Source organism: Myotis myotis, unplaced genomic scaffold (genome assembly GCF_014108235.1).
Source record: "Myotis myotis isolate mMyoMyo1 unplaced genomic scaffold, mMyoMyo1.p scaffold_m19_p_2, whole genome shotgun sequence".
NCBI lineage: Eukaryota > Metazoa > Chordata > Mammalia > Chiroptera > Vespertilionidae > Myotis > Myotis myotis.
Window position 1 is genome coordinate 5,650,833 of NW_023416324.1, and position 15,802 is coordinate 5,666,634.

The following is a 15,802-nucleotide window of genomic DNA, read 5'->3' on the forward strand; positions in this document are numbered from 1 at the left end:
CCGGCTCTGGTCAGTCAGAATCAAATGCCTGTGCTTTCTTTGGGCTCTGAAGGCTGGGTGTGTATCTAAAGCAGGGGTTTTTATCTTGTGTGTTGTCCACCTTTGGCAAAAACAGAACCCAGTGTAACGAGCACTCCAAGCCCCCAGATTACAGTCAGCAATTCAAATGAAGCAGGTTTGCCTGAGCTGGTTTGGGGACTGAAGGGTCCTGGGTTCTATTCCGGTCAAGGCTACATGCCCGGGTTTGGGGTTCGATCCCCAGTAGGGGGTGTGCAGGAAGCAGCCGATCGATGATTCTCTCTCAGCACTGATGTTTCTATCTCTCTCTCCCTCTCCCTTCTTCCCTTCTGCTCTGAAATTATATATATATATATATATACATATATATATATATATATATATATATATATATATATATATATAAATAAATAAATAAACAAAGGAAGCAGGTTTCTTAGAGAAATGGCTGATCCCAGATATGGGCCAGGAACGGCTCCCAAGATGGTATCATTGGACCATCAGGAAGATTAAGATAAGACTACCCCTAATTTCCTCTGGGAACCACTCCTCTCCTATTATTACTCATTTTGCAGTGGTTTGAGGTTGACGTCCCTGCCTAGCTCTGAGGCGGTGGCTTGAATGGCCTAATCTAATTACCATGCCCCTGGCAACCTGGCAGTGATCGGCTCAGGGACGGGCCGTCCAGTGGGAGGTGAGCCTGAGCACGTTGAATAGGAATGCTGGGACTCGGACTCTGCTGGCCTTGCTTGGAGGGCATCAGCCTGGTGATAGGTAACTGGCCATCTTGTTACCACAAGGGCAGCCAAGCTGAGGATGGAAGCCCATCTACCAGAAGCAAGAGATGCATCCCAGTGAAGTCACCTGAGTCTGGATCAAGCCATTCCTGAAGCTCCTATGGCACTACACTCCATTGTTATGTGAATCGGTACGTGACCTTCCGTTTAAGCCAGTTATAATGAAGCTTTCTGTCACTTGCAACCCCTGAAGTCTTATTTGAAACACAAGGATTAAAGGGCAGAATGCGTACAAACGAGCATTCTCTGAACATCTGCCCTGTGCCAGGCCTTGTGCTAGTTTCTGGCTTCCCAGAGATGGTAGACCAGGGGTGGGCAAACGTTTTGACTCGAGGGCCACAATGGGTTCTCAAACTGGACCGGAGGGCCGGAACAAAAGCATGGATGGAGTGTTTGTGTGAACTAATATAAATTCAAAGTAAACATCATTACATAAAAGGGTACGGCCTTTTTTTTCAATAGTTTCATTCATTTCAAATGGGCCGGATCTGGCCCGCGGGCCGTAGTTTGCCCACGGCTGGTATAGCCACTGCCGTCTCAGAACTTAAGCACAGAGTAGAGGTTCGTCAAATGTAACTTTCCCCCCTTTGCCACCCAAAGGCCAACAGGCATGGCCTGCTAGGGGATTCTCAATGAACACTTACTGAAGCAAACAACTACCTGAAGCTTCCACTGGCCCAAGTCCCAGGAACCAGGAGTGTCAGGCTGTAGGTAGCTTGTTCAGGTTGAGGCTGTTTGACTGGCAACACCCAGTAGCTGAGATGACCCCACCCACCCTCAAGTCCTTTCTGCAGGGAGGGGAACTGCCCCGCAGCCTGGGGTGGTCAGCCCAATTGCCAGACCCCTGGCCAGACCTCAGAAGCTCAGGCCACCGCTGCTTCCAGAGAAGGGGGTCAAAAACAAGACCCCACAGTGCAGGTTATCTTGTTCTGAAGGTTTTTGAAGTCAGGCATCCTTTGAGAATCTGAGGGAAGCTACAGAACCTCTCCATAAAAATAAATATAAATGTACATACATGTTGCAATACCAGGGGTTACAGGCCCCGTGAAGCTACCTTATGAACTCGAGCAAGAAAGCTCTACGGTTCCCTCCTCATCTAAGGTCCTGTGAATCTCTGGATTCTTGGTTTGTTATCCTCCCTGCAAAGTTCTGTTCCTTCACTGGAAGAACATGCTTGTCTTAGTCTGTGTGGGCTCCCATAATACAACGAGAGGCCCGATGCACAAAATTTGTGCAGGAGTAGGCCTTCCTTCCCCCAGCTGCTGGCACCAGCTTCCCTCCAGCACCTAGCAGGCACCCAGGACCCGAGATTCCCTCGCAGCCCCAGTGTCCAGAAGGACGTCTGGTCTAATTAGCATATTACTCTTTTATTATTATAGACTAGAGGCTCGGTGCACAAAAATTTGTGCACTCGGGGGCGGGGGAGGTCCCTCAGCCCAGCCTGTGCCTTCTCGCAGTCTGGGACCCCTCAGAGGATGACCACTTGCTGGCTTAGGCCTGCTCCCCAGGGGATTGGGCCTAAGATGGCAATCAGACATCCCTCTGGCAGCCCGGCAGCCCTCGGGGGATGTCCACTTGCCAGCAGGGAGCAGGCCTAAACTGCAGTCGGACATCCTTAGCGCTGCTGAGGAGGCAGGAGAGGCTCCCACCACCACCGCTGTACTGGCAGCCATCAGCCTGGCTTGTGGCTGAGCAGAGCTCCCCACTGTGTGAGTACCCTGACCACCAGAGGGCAGCTCCTGCATTGAGTGTCTTCCCCCTGGTGGTCAGTGTGTGTCATAGTGACCAGTCATTCCCGGTCTTTCTGCTGTTAGGGTCAGTTTGCATATTACCCTTTTACTATATAGGATAGAGGCCTGGTGTACGGGTGGGGGCCGGCAGGTTTGCCCTGAAGGGTGTCCTGGATCAGGGTGTCCTGGATCAGGGTGGGGGTCCCTCTTGGGTTCCTTGCCAGCCTGGATGAGGGGATGATGGCTGTTTGCAGCTGGTCGCACCCCCTTTAGGGTGGGGGTCCCCACTGGGGTGCCTGGCCAGTCTGGGTGAAGGGCTGAGGGCCATTTTCAGGCTGGTGGGTGACTGAAGCTCCCAACCTCTCCATTTTTTCTTTATTTTTTTTTAATTCTGGGATTTATTTACCTTCTATGGCTGTCATTGGAGCTGAGAGCCGGCTCCAGCTTGAGGCCTCGGCTGCTGAAAGCAGGTACCTGAGGTTTGTTTAGCTTCTATAATTGAAACACTGTTGCAGCTCCAGCTCTGAGGCCCAGCTGGCTGAAAGCAGGTCTCTGGAGTTTGTTTAGCTCAGGGGTGGGCAAACTTTTTGACTCGAGAGCCACAATAGGTTCTTAAACTGGACCGGAGGGCCGGAACAAAAGCATGGATGGAGTGTTTGTGTGAACTAATATAAATTCAAAGTAAACATCATTACATAAAAGGGTACGGTCTTTTTTTTTTTTTAGTTTTATTCATTTCAAACGGGCCGGATCTGGCCCGTGGGCCGTAGTTTGCCCACGGCTGGTTTTGCTTCTATAATTGCAACATAGTTGCTTAGAGTGCAGCTCAGAGCCTGGTGGGGCAGGCGGGGAATCTTGGCTTCCTCCATTGCCGGGGCAACCAAGCTGCCTGTTCGCTTCAGCTGCATGGCTGCCGGCCGCCATCTTGGTTGGCAGTTAATTTGCATATCTCCCTGATTAGCCAACGGGAAGCATGTCGGAGGTATGGTTAATTACCATGTTTGTCTATTATTAGATAGGATAGGCCAGGGGGCTTATAAATGACAGGAATGGATTTCTGGGTCATTGGCTTGCCCATTTGGGGGAGCAGAAACCTCATGGGGTGCAGTTGGGTGTGGCAGAGGGTATGACATGCCCTCTAGTCATTGTATTTGCATTAAACCTGAAGCTGCTTGACCCAAGCTGGGGAGTGGGAGGTGTTTCTCAGCTCTGCACTACCCAGAGCAGGAGTGGAAGGTGCCCGGCCAGGGCTGCCAGGGCTGGCAGTAAAGCCTGGGCCTTGTTTACTCTGTCTCCTGGTCATCTGCCCTGGGCCCTTCAGCTCCTTGGCAAACACACCAGGCTTCCCGGTGAGGCTCACAGCCTCCCCAGGTGGGCCGCCACGCCCAGCTCAGTCCTTTGTGGACCACCGGCAGCTCCATTCTCCTCCCCACAAAGGGAGGGTCAGATCTTAGTTAGGACACAGCAGGCAGAAGCCAGGGCAGGCAAACCTAGGCTATTTAGGGCAGGGAGGGGGACAGGGACTATAGCAGGGAAAGGACCAGGTGATGCTTGGACCAGCCCACTGGGCAGGACCACCCAGGGAGCCCCCCAGGGGAGCAGAAAAATGGCCGCCTCCACATCTGAGTGGATGCCTCTGAGAGGAGACGTGGGAAAAGAATTCCTATCGTCACGGGAGGGGGGGAAGGGACGCGGGGGCAGGGCATGAGGTGGCTGGCCCTTCTGCTTCAGACACCACCCCAGTCTGGTGACCAAACCACACACAAACCGACCATGGAAGTTTGAAAGAGATTTATTTAAAAACAGAACAAAAGAAAGCTTTGGTATTTCAAAACCAACAATCAGCAATCACTAGAAAGTTAAACACTTCCCCTGAAGCCCAGAAATACAAAACACAGATCTCCACAGGCTCACTGGAAAGGGACTGTGCAAACCCGAGGGTGACCCAAGGCCCAAGCCCGCCACACAGGCCACCCCTGCGGTGAGCTCAGAAACCACCACCAAGAATCACTGTCTACAGTGGAGGAAAACGCCATCCCGCAAAATCTCAGCAATAAATTAAAAATTCAGTCAAGAAGGAACACATTAAATTAGGAAAAAGCCCACAATTTTTACTAGACAAGTCTTTTCAAAAGAGGTCTAGTTCCTGGGCAGAGGAAAGGGGGAACGTGGAAGGAGTGAGTTCAATTTCAAGTATTTTCCATATGGGTTCATTTTATTGAGTCGAAAGCTTACAAAAAGTCCACTGGCCCCTCCCCTCCCGCTCCCCAATGCGAACTCCTGACCATCCACACGCGCTTCTGCGTCACTGGTGTCCCCAACAAGGCACAAAAGGGTGGGTGCTTTCAAAGGATCCCTTGTTCGTAGCAGCAGGAGTGTCAGTGCTGGGTGTCTTGTGCAATTGGTGGCTGAAAGCAGGGCTGTTGGCTCACTCAGACACTGGGATCTTCCTGTTCAATTAACAAAACAAGTTGTTACTGCTCGCCGCCAACCCTGTGGACAGCTACAGGAATACTAAGGGAAGCCGGCCATGGAGACCACCCTGGTGGCGCCCCAGCCGGGCTCTGACCTGGAGTGGCAGACAGCGCCCGGCCCAGGGAGTGGCTAGAACTCCTATGGACCTGGTGGTTGGGGACTCCTTGGGCCGGTGCAGTGACCACCGCGCTCTGCTGTGGTGTGGTCGGCTCTAGCACAAGTAAACTGAGGGACAGGGGGCAGTGCCCCAGGAAGGCAGTTTGGCTTGTCCCCCTGACTATGTGGGGAACCAAGGTGAATGGGTGTATGCCACTTTAAGAGCAGAGAAGCCCACCAACCAGCAGGGAAAAGCAGCCCAGGGCAAAACAGAGGCTGCACCCACGCAATGCAAACCGCAACAGCTGCGGCCCAGAGGCTCACCGGATGGTGTCTGCACTTTTCTTTTTGATCTGACTTTCAATTTGTCTTTCAAGCTTGAGGAGCTCAGACCTGCCTCCCACCCTTTCCCACTCCTTCAGGTTGGCCGCACAGCCCTCGGGGGAGGTGATGCGGCGTTTCTCCTGCGTTGGTCCCTGGCCCTTTAACTACTTGAGAAGCAGACCTAATCCTTCATCTTCCTCTCTACTCTCAGTCGGAGAGGAGGGCGGGCAACAAGCTCCCCTCTAGCGCTTCCTCCTGTGACTGCCAACAATGGACTCCCTCCTGGTCTTTCTCCCAGGAAATCCTGGTGGTGAGAAAGCACAGACGACTGACTGGGTGACAGGACAGGAGGCGGCCTCCCCTGAGACATCAATCCTGATGTCCTGCGATATCGTCCAGATACGAGCTCCACAGCGACTGGGGTCAAAATCACGGCTTCACGGGGCACAGCCGTCTGAGGAACTGAGGGGAATGGCCTTGTCTGTGCTGACAGGTGACCCCCTCTGGCCCACAGTGAGGGCTGCCCGGGTGAGGATGGGGGTCCCACCAGCAGCTTAGACAGAGGCCTCAGGTTAATCTACGGCTTTGCTGCAGTTATTTTCAGATGCTGAGATTCATCTGGGGTGGGGGGCGGGGGAGACAGCTGCCCAGGTTGCTGGGAGGCCAGCGGGCTCATCCATCCGCAGCTGTCCCTTCCTATGGTCTCCTTTCAAAAGTCACTTTTTAATTTTAATGTCCTTTCAAAACATACTCGCTCCTGTCTATGAGTTAAAGGCTGAGGGCACTGGCTTAGAGGGCACCCCATGACTGCCCAGGCCTCACCCCATCCTAGATCAGGGCAGGGGCCTCGGGCTCTGAGGACACGAGGCTTTATACCTTACTCCTGAAGAGGGGCTTGGCCCCAGGCCCACAGTACTCATTGTAGATGAGCTTGAAGAGGAAGAGGTGGAAGAGGGTGATGAGGGAGGCCACACTGAACCAGAAGAGGAAGGGCAGCCCGGGGTCCTGCTGGGCCATGTGCTCGTCGTGGGCCAGGATGGCCTTGAGGTGCAGCGTGTGCCGCAGGTCCTGCAGGTGCGTGAGGTCGGTGGAGATGTAGAGCAGGGGCGTGATGGGCTGCGTCACCATGACTGGGAAGGTGTGGCCCTGGGGCGCCGAGGTCAGCTCCACGGGCTCCTCCAGGCAGCCCGCTTCGCAGGCGTAGATCTTGACGGGCTGGCCGTGGGACTCCACGGACACGTGCAGGTATGGCTTGCCCTCGGTGTCCGCGAGCACGGCCAGGTTGATGTGGTCGTTCTTGTAGCGGATGCCATGCAGGGCATAGCTGTTATGCAGCACTTCCGGGTCGGCCTGGAACTGGAGGTGGTTCTCGGTGAACTGCAGCCCCCCGAAGCTGAGCACCATGCCCTGCAGGATGCCCGGGGCGCCCACCTTCACCAGCCCCTTGCAGCCGCGCTTCTGCAGGGTCAGCTTCCACAGGTCGGAGAGCTGCAGGATCTGCTGGATGGAGGACAGCCGGCCCGGCCAGAGGTTCTCGGCATGCATGGTGGCGTGGCCACTGAAGCAGTGATCTTCGTAGTTGAGCGTCGACTCCATCTGGTCTCGCTCCCTGTGGCTCAGGCTGGGGCTGAGCAGTGGGGCTGTTGAGCAGGACAGCATGTAATACAGGGTCAGGTTCACGGTCAGGCCAGACGGGGTGTGGGCATCCGTGATCTTCTTCATTTCCACACCTGTAACGCCACCAAGATTGCACGTTAAGGAGGATGGCATAGTAAGAAATGGTCAGCACAAGCAGCAGAGACACAAAGTTTCTGTCCCGAGGGATGAAAATGGCAGATCCAGTTTCCCGGGAGTAAGAGAGCGTCATCCTGCCTGGCTTCCTCACGTGACTGACTTGAGCCCTGTGGGCCCGAAACCTAAAATCTTATTAAAAGGCAGTGGCGCCTCCTGCCAGAGCCCCAAAGAGCACAGACAGAGCCAGACCTTGGCACCAACCATATGGAGGCAAGTAAAAGTCCCAACCCAGGACGCTGTCACTCACGCCCTGGCCAGCCCTGGGCTTCTCCACTCCATCATCTCTCTCCAGTCCTGTAGCTTTTAAAAATGTTTGTGTTTTTACTGATTTTAGAGAGAGAGGAAGGAAGAAGGATATAGAGATATAAACATTGATCGGCTGCCCCCTGCACACTCCCTACTGGGGATCAAGCCTGAAACCCGGGCTTGTGCCCTGACCGGGAACTGATTCAGTCACCTCTTGGTTCACGGGTTGGCGCTCAACACAGAGCCACACTGGCCGGGGTCAGTCCTGTAGCTTTAACATCTGAACACAAGATCTCCAAAATCTGTATGACCGCTAGACCCAACCAGCGAACCGCCTGCTTGGTGTCTCCACCTGGATGACAGGCGTTTTTGAACTTGACATGGTTGAATTCTTCCAGCCCCAAGCCTATCCTTCCCTAAGTGGTCTCCAGACACCTGCTCAAGCCCTCCCCCCAAATTCAGGAGTCACCTTTGAGCTCTTCCTCCCCACAGCCAGTCCTTGGGAAGTCCTGGCAGCTCTACCTCTAAAGGTACCAGAATCTGTCCACTTTTATCTCCACAGTCACCACTCTGGCCCCAGCCACCCTCCTCTCACCTGGGCTCCTGCAACAACCCCTTGTCTGGTCTCCATGCTCCACCTTTGCCCCTATACAGTCGATACTCTGCATACAGCAGCCACAGGGACCTTTAAAAACGTGCACCAGATGGTGGCTCTGCCCTGCTTTCCATCCCGTTTACAATAAAATTCGCCATCCTCACTAAGGCCTACAAGACCCTTTAGGATCTGGCCAATGCCAGCCTCCCCTGTCTGACCCCCCCCCATTACCTCCCCCCCCCCCCCCGCCCCCTCAGGCTCACTACTAGCCAGCCACACTCGGGTTCAACCAAACTGGCTCCTGCCTCAGGGGCGATGGCCTGCTGGCCGGCTTCCTTGCTATTCAGGTCTCGGCTTCAGTGTTTCCTCCCGAGAGGCTCCCTGACAAGTGGAGCTAAACGAGCCTGCCCCCTACGTCCACCTCCCGCTTCAGTCACCTCCAATCGCGTGTTTTTAACCTTTCTCCACGGCACTCTTGACTCTAGAAAGCTAACTTTCTTATCTATTCAAATGGTCAGTCTTATAATATTTGTCTTCCTCCCATCCAGAGTCTGAGCAAGCACCGTGAGCCAGGTGCTTTGCTCTGTCCACCCCTGTCTTCTCCAGGGAGGGCAGGCCCTGGCAGAGGCACGCCAACACTTGTTGAACGAATTAAAGATTCCTTGGGCAACTACATATAAGGATCCAGACAACTAGACCCCTGCAAACCAAAATCTCTCTCATCTAGAGCAGGACTTTTTTTTTTCCTTAAACAGTCAAGGGGGAAGAAGTTTCCCTTTGACAGAGCATCCCACCTGCTGAAAGAGGTCCCACGACCTCCTTGTGAAAAAAAAAACTGCAGCCACAACAGCTAGGACACTTCAGCCTCGATGATGCCATGAAGCCGGTGCTTGCCACCAACCAGACTCCAGGGAATTGAGGAAAGAATCTGGGTGGCGGTTGACCAGGCCTCCCTCTGCCTGCCCTTTCTATCCTTTACAAATTAACCCTCTAAACCAGTGGTTCTCAACCTTCCTAATGCCGCGACCCTTTAATACAGTTCCTCATGTTGGGGTGACCCCCAATTTCATTGTTACAAATTGAACATAATTAAAGCATAGTGATTAATCACAAAAACAATATGTTATTATATATGTGTTTTCCGATGGTCTTAGGTGACCCCTGTGAAAGGGTCATTAGACCCCCAAAGGGTCGCGACCCACAGGTTGAGAACCGCTGCAATAAACCATTTCGCTCAAATCAGGCCTCACCCACAAGGACAAAAAGACCTACCCATTACACTCATTCTTACATCAGAATCTCATTAAAGCCCTCTGAGGTGGGTGCTCCTGTTATTACTGAATACAAGTCCAGGAAGACGAGGCTACTGGTCCAGGTCCCACAGACACTAAGTGATGGAGTAGGGTCAGCCCCCGGTCAAAGGCCACGCCTGAGTTTTAACCTCTGCGGACGTTGGAGGGGCACCGGCAGGGTGGACCGTGTTCACCCTGGTGCAAGGTGCGGACTATGAACTGAGCACTTGCCACGCCTCACCTGGGCTGAAGAGCTGGGCCCAGAGGCGCTGGTGGTCCTGCAGCAGCTCGGCTGCTGGCATCTCCAAGAGCTCCAGCATCTCCTTCCGCGCCAGGTCCTGGAGCACCTTGAGCTCCTTGGCGGCTTTGCTTTTGAGCGCTTGCGGGTTAACGGGCGCTGAGACATGCACCACCCACAGCACCGTCTCGTCCAGTTGCGTCTTGGGAGCCACCTGGAGCCGGTCCACTAGCTTCTTGGCGGCCACCACCACCAGGTGCACCTGCCCCGAGGGAAGGACCGGGGACAGGCCCGAGTAGAGAAGGAACTGGTGGTCTCCCACCTTCTCCAGGGTACTGGTGTAGGCCCTGGGGACCGGCCCGGCGGTGGGCCCCACAGTCTGCAGCGTGGCCACGCGCTCCGTGGGGTTGTTGAGCTGGATGCGCTGCAGATAGACGTGGGGTCGGCCCCGGTGCGCCAGGAAGTCCTCTTGCAGCAGCACGCAGTCGCGGCCGGACCCCGCGACAAGGCCAGAGACCGAGGCGGGTCCGGGGACGGCGGCGGCCGCAGCGCCGGCACCCGGGGTCCCGAGCTGCAGGCAACGCACCCGGCGCAGCAGCCCTTCCCGCAGCAGCAGCACCGACTCTCCGGCTTCGGAAAGCGCGTTCAGCGGGCGCAGCTGCACGAAGGGCACGAAGTCCGGCGCCACGGCGGGCTCCCGCTCCCCCGGGGTCACCCACAGCCGGTTGGCGGCCACGTCCAGGGCCAGGAAGCCGTTGGCCACCAGGGCGGGCACCCCGGGGCCCAGCGGCACCGCCTCGCCGCGCTCCCGCAGGCCGCGCCAGGCGCGGGTGGCCGCCTCCAGGCAGGCCGCGGGCTCGGCGGCGCCCGGCTGGCCGCGGGCCCAGGGCAGCAGGTGCAGGCCGCCCGCCGCGCGCCGCGCCCCGGAGCCCCCGAACCACAGCAGCAGCAGCAGGAGGCCGAGCAGGCAGAGGAGGCGGCGGGCCCAGCTGCTCGACAGCAGTCCCGGCAGCCCCTTGAGCCGCTGCTGCAGCCACATCGGGCCGCCGGGCGCGGGCGCGGCGCGGGAGCGGCCGCCGGGCCCGCCGCCCAGCCCACCGGCCCGGCCGCCCGCGCCTCACTCTCCAGCCGGGACCGCGGAGCCCACCGCGGACCGCGTCGCAGCCGCCGCGGCAGCCGCCACCGTCCCTTCTTCCTCCTCCGTCGCCTCCGACCGTCAAACGACGCCGCCGTCAAGCGCCACCGAGTCTTTTGCGACACATGGAAACGAGGGGGCGGGGCGAGGGCGGGCCTGGGAACGGGGCGGGGCCGGGGCGGGGCCACAGCGGGAGGGGCGGGCAGCCGCGGGGCGGGGGCGGGGGCGAGGGGATGGTGGAGGGAGAGGGGTTGGGCGGGTGGTACTGGAAGCGTCCAACCAACTTGTGAAAAACACAGAGTCGGCCAGACCGAGCACATGCTGGGCCTCGTTTGCTACTGATGGAGTCAACAGACCTAATATTGAAAAGTCATAATAAAACTTTTTTATGTAAAAATGACGATCCTCACCGCAATAAAACAAAACAAAGCTTAGAACAGTACAGGAAAGAAAGGAAGAAAGAAAGAGAAAGAAAAGAAGGAAAGGGAGGGAGAGAGAGAGAGAGAAGGGAAGGGAAGGAGAGAGAGAGAGAGAGAGAGAGAGAGAGAGAGAGAAGAAAGAAGAGTAAGCCCTCTAAACTTCCCAGGAAATACGTTGTTGACAACTCTTCCGGACCTGTCTGGCAGCACGTAGGACAGAAGGGACGGAAATCCAGCCCAGGACTGACCATGTCTCCACCACACCAAGCCGTCCTCATGTCAACCCTGAGCTTTAACTTATTAAATAACATGGGACACTAAAGTCGCATGCTTTGAAAATGCCTTTATTTATTTATTTATTTTTATATATTTTATTGATTTTTTACAGAGAGGAAGGGAGAGAGATAGAGAGCTAGAAACATCGATGAGAGAGAAACATCGATCAGCTGCCTCCTGCACATCTCCCACCGGGGATGTGCCCGCAACCCAGGCACATGCCCTCGACCAGAACCGAACCTGGGACCCCCCAGTCCGAAGGCCCACGCTCCATCCACTGAGCCAAACCGGTTTCGGCTGAAAATGCCTTTAAATTGTGACTCTCCGATGCAGAAGAGACATGTAGCTTTGTTACTGGAGGAAAACATCCATATGAGCACAGGGCAGACAGTGGAGCCATTGTTCCCACTTTGCTGTCAGGATATTCCAAAGCCAGACAGTGCTTCCCAGTTGTTGAAAATTATTCGGGTATTTGAGGTGGCTTCTTGTGGGCTGTGAGCAGACAAAGATGCGTTTGCCAAGTTCGAGGGCCAGTGCCCTGTGGAAAGTTTCAAGTCCAGGTGATGGTACAGTACCCTTTATGCCCCCCAAGGTTATTATCAAAACACAGACACAAAATTCTCTTTTTTTAATGTCTGTTTTTAAAACATATTTTTATTGATTTCAGAGAGGAAGGAAGAGGGAGAGAGACAGAGAGAAACATCAATGATGAGAGAGAATCATTGATTAGCTGCCTCCTGCACATCCCCCACTGGGACCGAGCCCACAGCTGTGCATGTGTCCTGACTAGGAATCAAACTGTGACCTCCTGGTTCATAGGTCAACCCTCAACCACTGAGCCATGCCCGCAGGGCCGAGAACAAAATTCTTAATTACCATTGGGAGTTCACAAACCCACGAAATATGTTGGTTGCCGAGCAGGAATCCATATCCTACAGTTAGAGCAGCGGTTCTCAACCTGTGGGTCGCGACCCCTTTGGCAGTCGAACAACCCTTTCACAGGGGTTGCCTAAGACCATCCTGCATATCACATTATGATTCATAACAGTAGCAACATTACAGTTATGAAGTAGCAATGGAAATAAATTTATGGTTGGGTCACAACATGAGGAACTGTACTTAAAGGGCCAGAAGGTTGAGAACCACTGAGTTAGAGAGACAGAATCCATCCAACCTCCTGAAGGAGGCAGAAGTACTTGGGAGACACACTGAGGTGGAAACATACCAGACCAGGTGCATCCCACCTGTGGAACGGGAATGACCAGAGACCCTGCCTCTCATGTTTTTGAGGAATAAATAAGTTAATGCAGACAAAGCAAGCAAGGTGCATGACACACACTAAGTAATTTTTAATCGGAGACCCATATCATTATTTTTTACAATTACAAACATCCATGAAATAGGCATATATCTTGGCCCACTTGTGTGAATTTTGGGGGTGAGCAATTTCTGGAAGTAGATTCTTAGTCAAATAAAAGGCTCATTATTCGGGAACTCCCTTGCCACTCTCGAACAACCAAGGGAAGGAGACTCACAGGAAAGGGACAGCAACGCAGCCACGACAAAGCCAGGGAGTCAAGAGTTAAGGACCGTGACATCAGGCTACCTGGGTTTTTACTCTTGGCCTTACCCCTTGCTAGCAAGTCAACTAACTTCCCTGAACCTCAGTTTCACTATCCATAAAATGGGGATCATGAGAGAACAGGATTGCTCTGAGGCTTAAATGGACAAACACAGGAAACATTTGGCCTGGTGCCTGGCTCAAAATAACCGTTCGTTATTTACTTTTACTAGGAAACAGGATATATGATACAAAATTCAACATGTGCTAAAGGGTGAAGAGTGACTATAAAGTCTTCCTCCCTCCTGGGGCCCCACCCAGCCATCTGTTCCTCTCCCCAGATGCAACCACTGCCACTGGTTCCTGGGATACTCTTCCAGATATTCTATTTGCTTACAGATATATAGGCACCTAGACATATAGTATAAAGTTTTTCTTTCACAGAAATTGTAGCATATGATTTTCACTTGCATATATATATGTATATATATACATACATGCTTAGGGGAACAGCTTGGAAATCCTATTTGTATTATTATTATCATTATGACTAGAGGCCCGGTGCATGAAATTCATGCACTGGTGCAGGGGGGCAGGGGGAGGCACGGGGGCCCTCTCGCAGTCTGGGAGCCCTCAGGGGATGTTCTACTGACAGGGGATGCCCAAGGGGCAGGCCTAAGCCATCAGTCGGACATCCTTAGTGCTGCTGCAGAGGCGGGAGAGGCTCCCGCCATCGTTGCTGCACTGGCCAGCCATGAGCCTGGCTTCTGGCTGAGCAGCACTCCCCCTGTGGGAACACATTGGTCGATTTGCATATTCGCCTTTTATTTTATAGGATTATTGAAGGGGCTAAGAGTGAGTGGGATTGGCTGATGGTTGTAAAGGGGGAGGGGACTGAGGGCCAGCTGACAGCCTGTCTGGCAGCACAGACTGTGGCTGTCCTCGGGACAAGAAAGGACATGGGTAAAAGGAGAGAAGGAATGTGAGGAAAGCCCCCATGGCAGCAGACAACTGCCCTCCAGGCCAGCTCTCCTTTCTGTACTTCCCAGGAAAGCAGGGTCCTGCGCCTTTAACTGTGCACAACATGAGCTGCACGTACTAGGAGTAACATCTGGGCAGCAGCCACCCCTGGTTAAAGAGACAGGTTCTCTTTTTGGATGCAGCTTGGGCTGGGTTCAAGTTCTAGCAATTTGATGAAGGGAGCAAGAAATGGAATCCAGTGTATGGAGGGCAGGCTTGTCCAGGGTGAATCCTTTCTCCAGGGCGGGCCAGCAGCCTTCAAATGGTTCCCCCTCCTGATTTGCAACGATTCTGGGGACTTGGGCCATGGGAACCCCACTGCCCAAGGATTTTTTTCTGTCCACAGAACATCACCATTGAGGTTCCTCTAGGGCCCCAGCCAGTGGGAAGTTAGAGCCGGGTTGCAGAGCTGCCTCCCTTACTATGGCCCCACATCAGCAGTGTGACTTCAAGCAGATCACGTCCTGTCACCAATGGGTTCCTCGTTTCACAAATGGGGGTAACGCTGCCTAACCTGAAGGGCTGCTATGCACATGGAAGGAAACGGAGCTTGGAAAACGGATGCAGCTGACGTACGCTCATTCTCTTCCTCTTCTGCTCATCCTTCCATTTCTCCTCCAAGGCGCTGGAATCCCAGTCTGCATCTTCTGAATTCAAAAACATCCGGTGGATTCTGGCGCCACGTCCTATCCCCAGCTGCAGAAACTCCCTGCCCCGGTCCCAGCTGGGCAGTAGAAGCCCTGCACGGCACTGGTGCCTCTGCCCTTTACTTGCCCGGTACCCTGGGCTTGTTGCTGGGTCCCCCTGGGCCTCACTTCTACCATCGTACAATGAGCAAATCTCCGCACCATGAGATGACCACGCAGGTTCCCAGAGATTGTATTTAACTTCTAGAGCAGTGGTTCTCAACCTTCCTAATGCCGCCACCCTTTAATACAGTTCCTCATGTTGTGGTGACCCCCAACCATAAAGTTATTTTCGTTGCTCCTTCATAACTGTCATGTTGCTACTGTTATGAATCGTCATGTAAATATCTGACATGCAGGATGTATTTTCATTGTTACAAATTGAACATAATGAAAGCATCGTGATGAATCACAAAAACAATATGTAATTATATATGTGTTTTCCGATGGTCTTAGGCGACCCCTGTGAAAGGGTCGTTCGACCCCCAAAGGGGTCGCGACCCACAGGTTGAGAACCACTGTTCTAAAATGCCACGTGTTGCCCGGCCAGCCAGGGTGGCTCAGTGGTTGAGTGTCAACCTATGAACCAGGAGGCTGAAATACAACCGTTGTACATGTCTCCGCCAGTTTGTGCAGCTCCGTCTGTCGCCCAGCTCCACTTGGCCTGGCTTACTGGCCTGTCTCCAGTTGCCTGGAGGGGACAAAAAAGGGAACTCAAAGGATTTCCTGTTTTAGGGGCTGGTGATAAGCAGCCGGGAGAGTCTGGCAGGGGTGTGATGGATGTCTTCGAACACGGTCCTCCCCGGCCCCTGCCCACTCCACGCCCAAGGGTCTGGGGAAGGACTAGTGAAATCCTAGGCGCTGAGTCCTACTGCGGGCTTATCAGGGCCTGTTCCCAGCGCGCTACAGGTAGCTCCGCCATTAACCCGTGCAAGACCCAACGGCAGATGCTCTTGTGACCCCCACCGGAGGCGCCGCAGCGAGGCTCGCGGTATGGATGCCGTCCGGCCTGGGCGCGGAATGGGGGTATGGAAATCGCTGCCTCGCCCGCTCTCCCCTCGCCTCCCTGCGGGTACGGCAGCCCCTTGAGATGGGAGGGA

General features: G+C 54.2%; 1 protein-coding gene across 1 annotated transcript; it reads right to left on the reverse strand.

The window, feature by feature from the left end:
• Nucleotides 1-4,321: 4,321 nt before the first annotated feature.
• KIAA2013 (KIAA2013 ortholog) lies at nucleotides 4,322-10,839 on the reverse strand. Its single transcript, XM_036349612.1, has 3 exons — nucleotides 9,609-10,839; nucleotides 6,317-7,170; nucleotides 4,322-4,995 (listed from the first exon to the last, which is right to left on the reverse strand). The coding sequence occupies exons 1-3, from the start codon at nucleotides 10,642-10,644 to the stop codon at nucleotides 4,978-4,980; spliced, it is 1,908 nt and encodes a 635-aa protein (XP_036205505.1). The 5' UTR covers nucleotides 10,645-10,839; the 3' UTR covers nucleotides 4,322-4,977.
• Nucleotides 10,840-15,802: the final 4,963 nt, after the last annotated feature.

Coding starts and splice junctions, on each gene's coding strand:
- KIAA2013 (XM_036349612.1), bottom strand. CDS start 10,644: ATGTGGCTGCAGCAGCGGCTCAAGGGGCTGCCGGGACTGCTGTCGAGC. Junction 7,171..9,608: donor GGCCCAGCTCTTCAGCCCAG/GTGAGGCGTGGC, acceptor GTGGCGTTACAG/GTGTGGAAATGAAGAAGATC.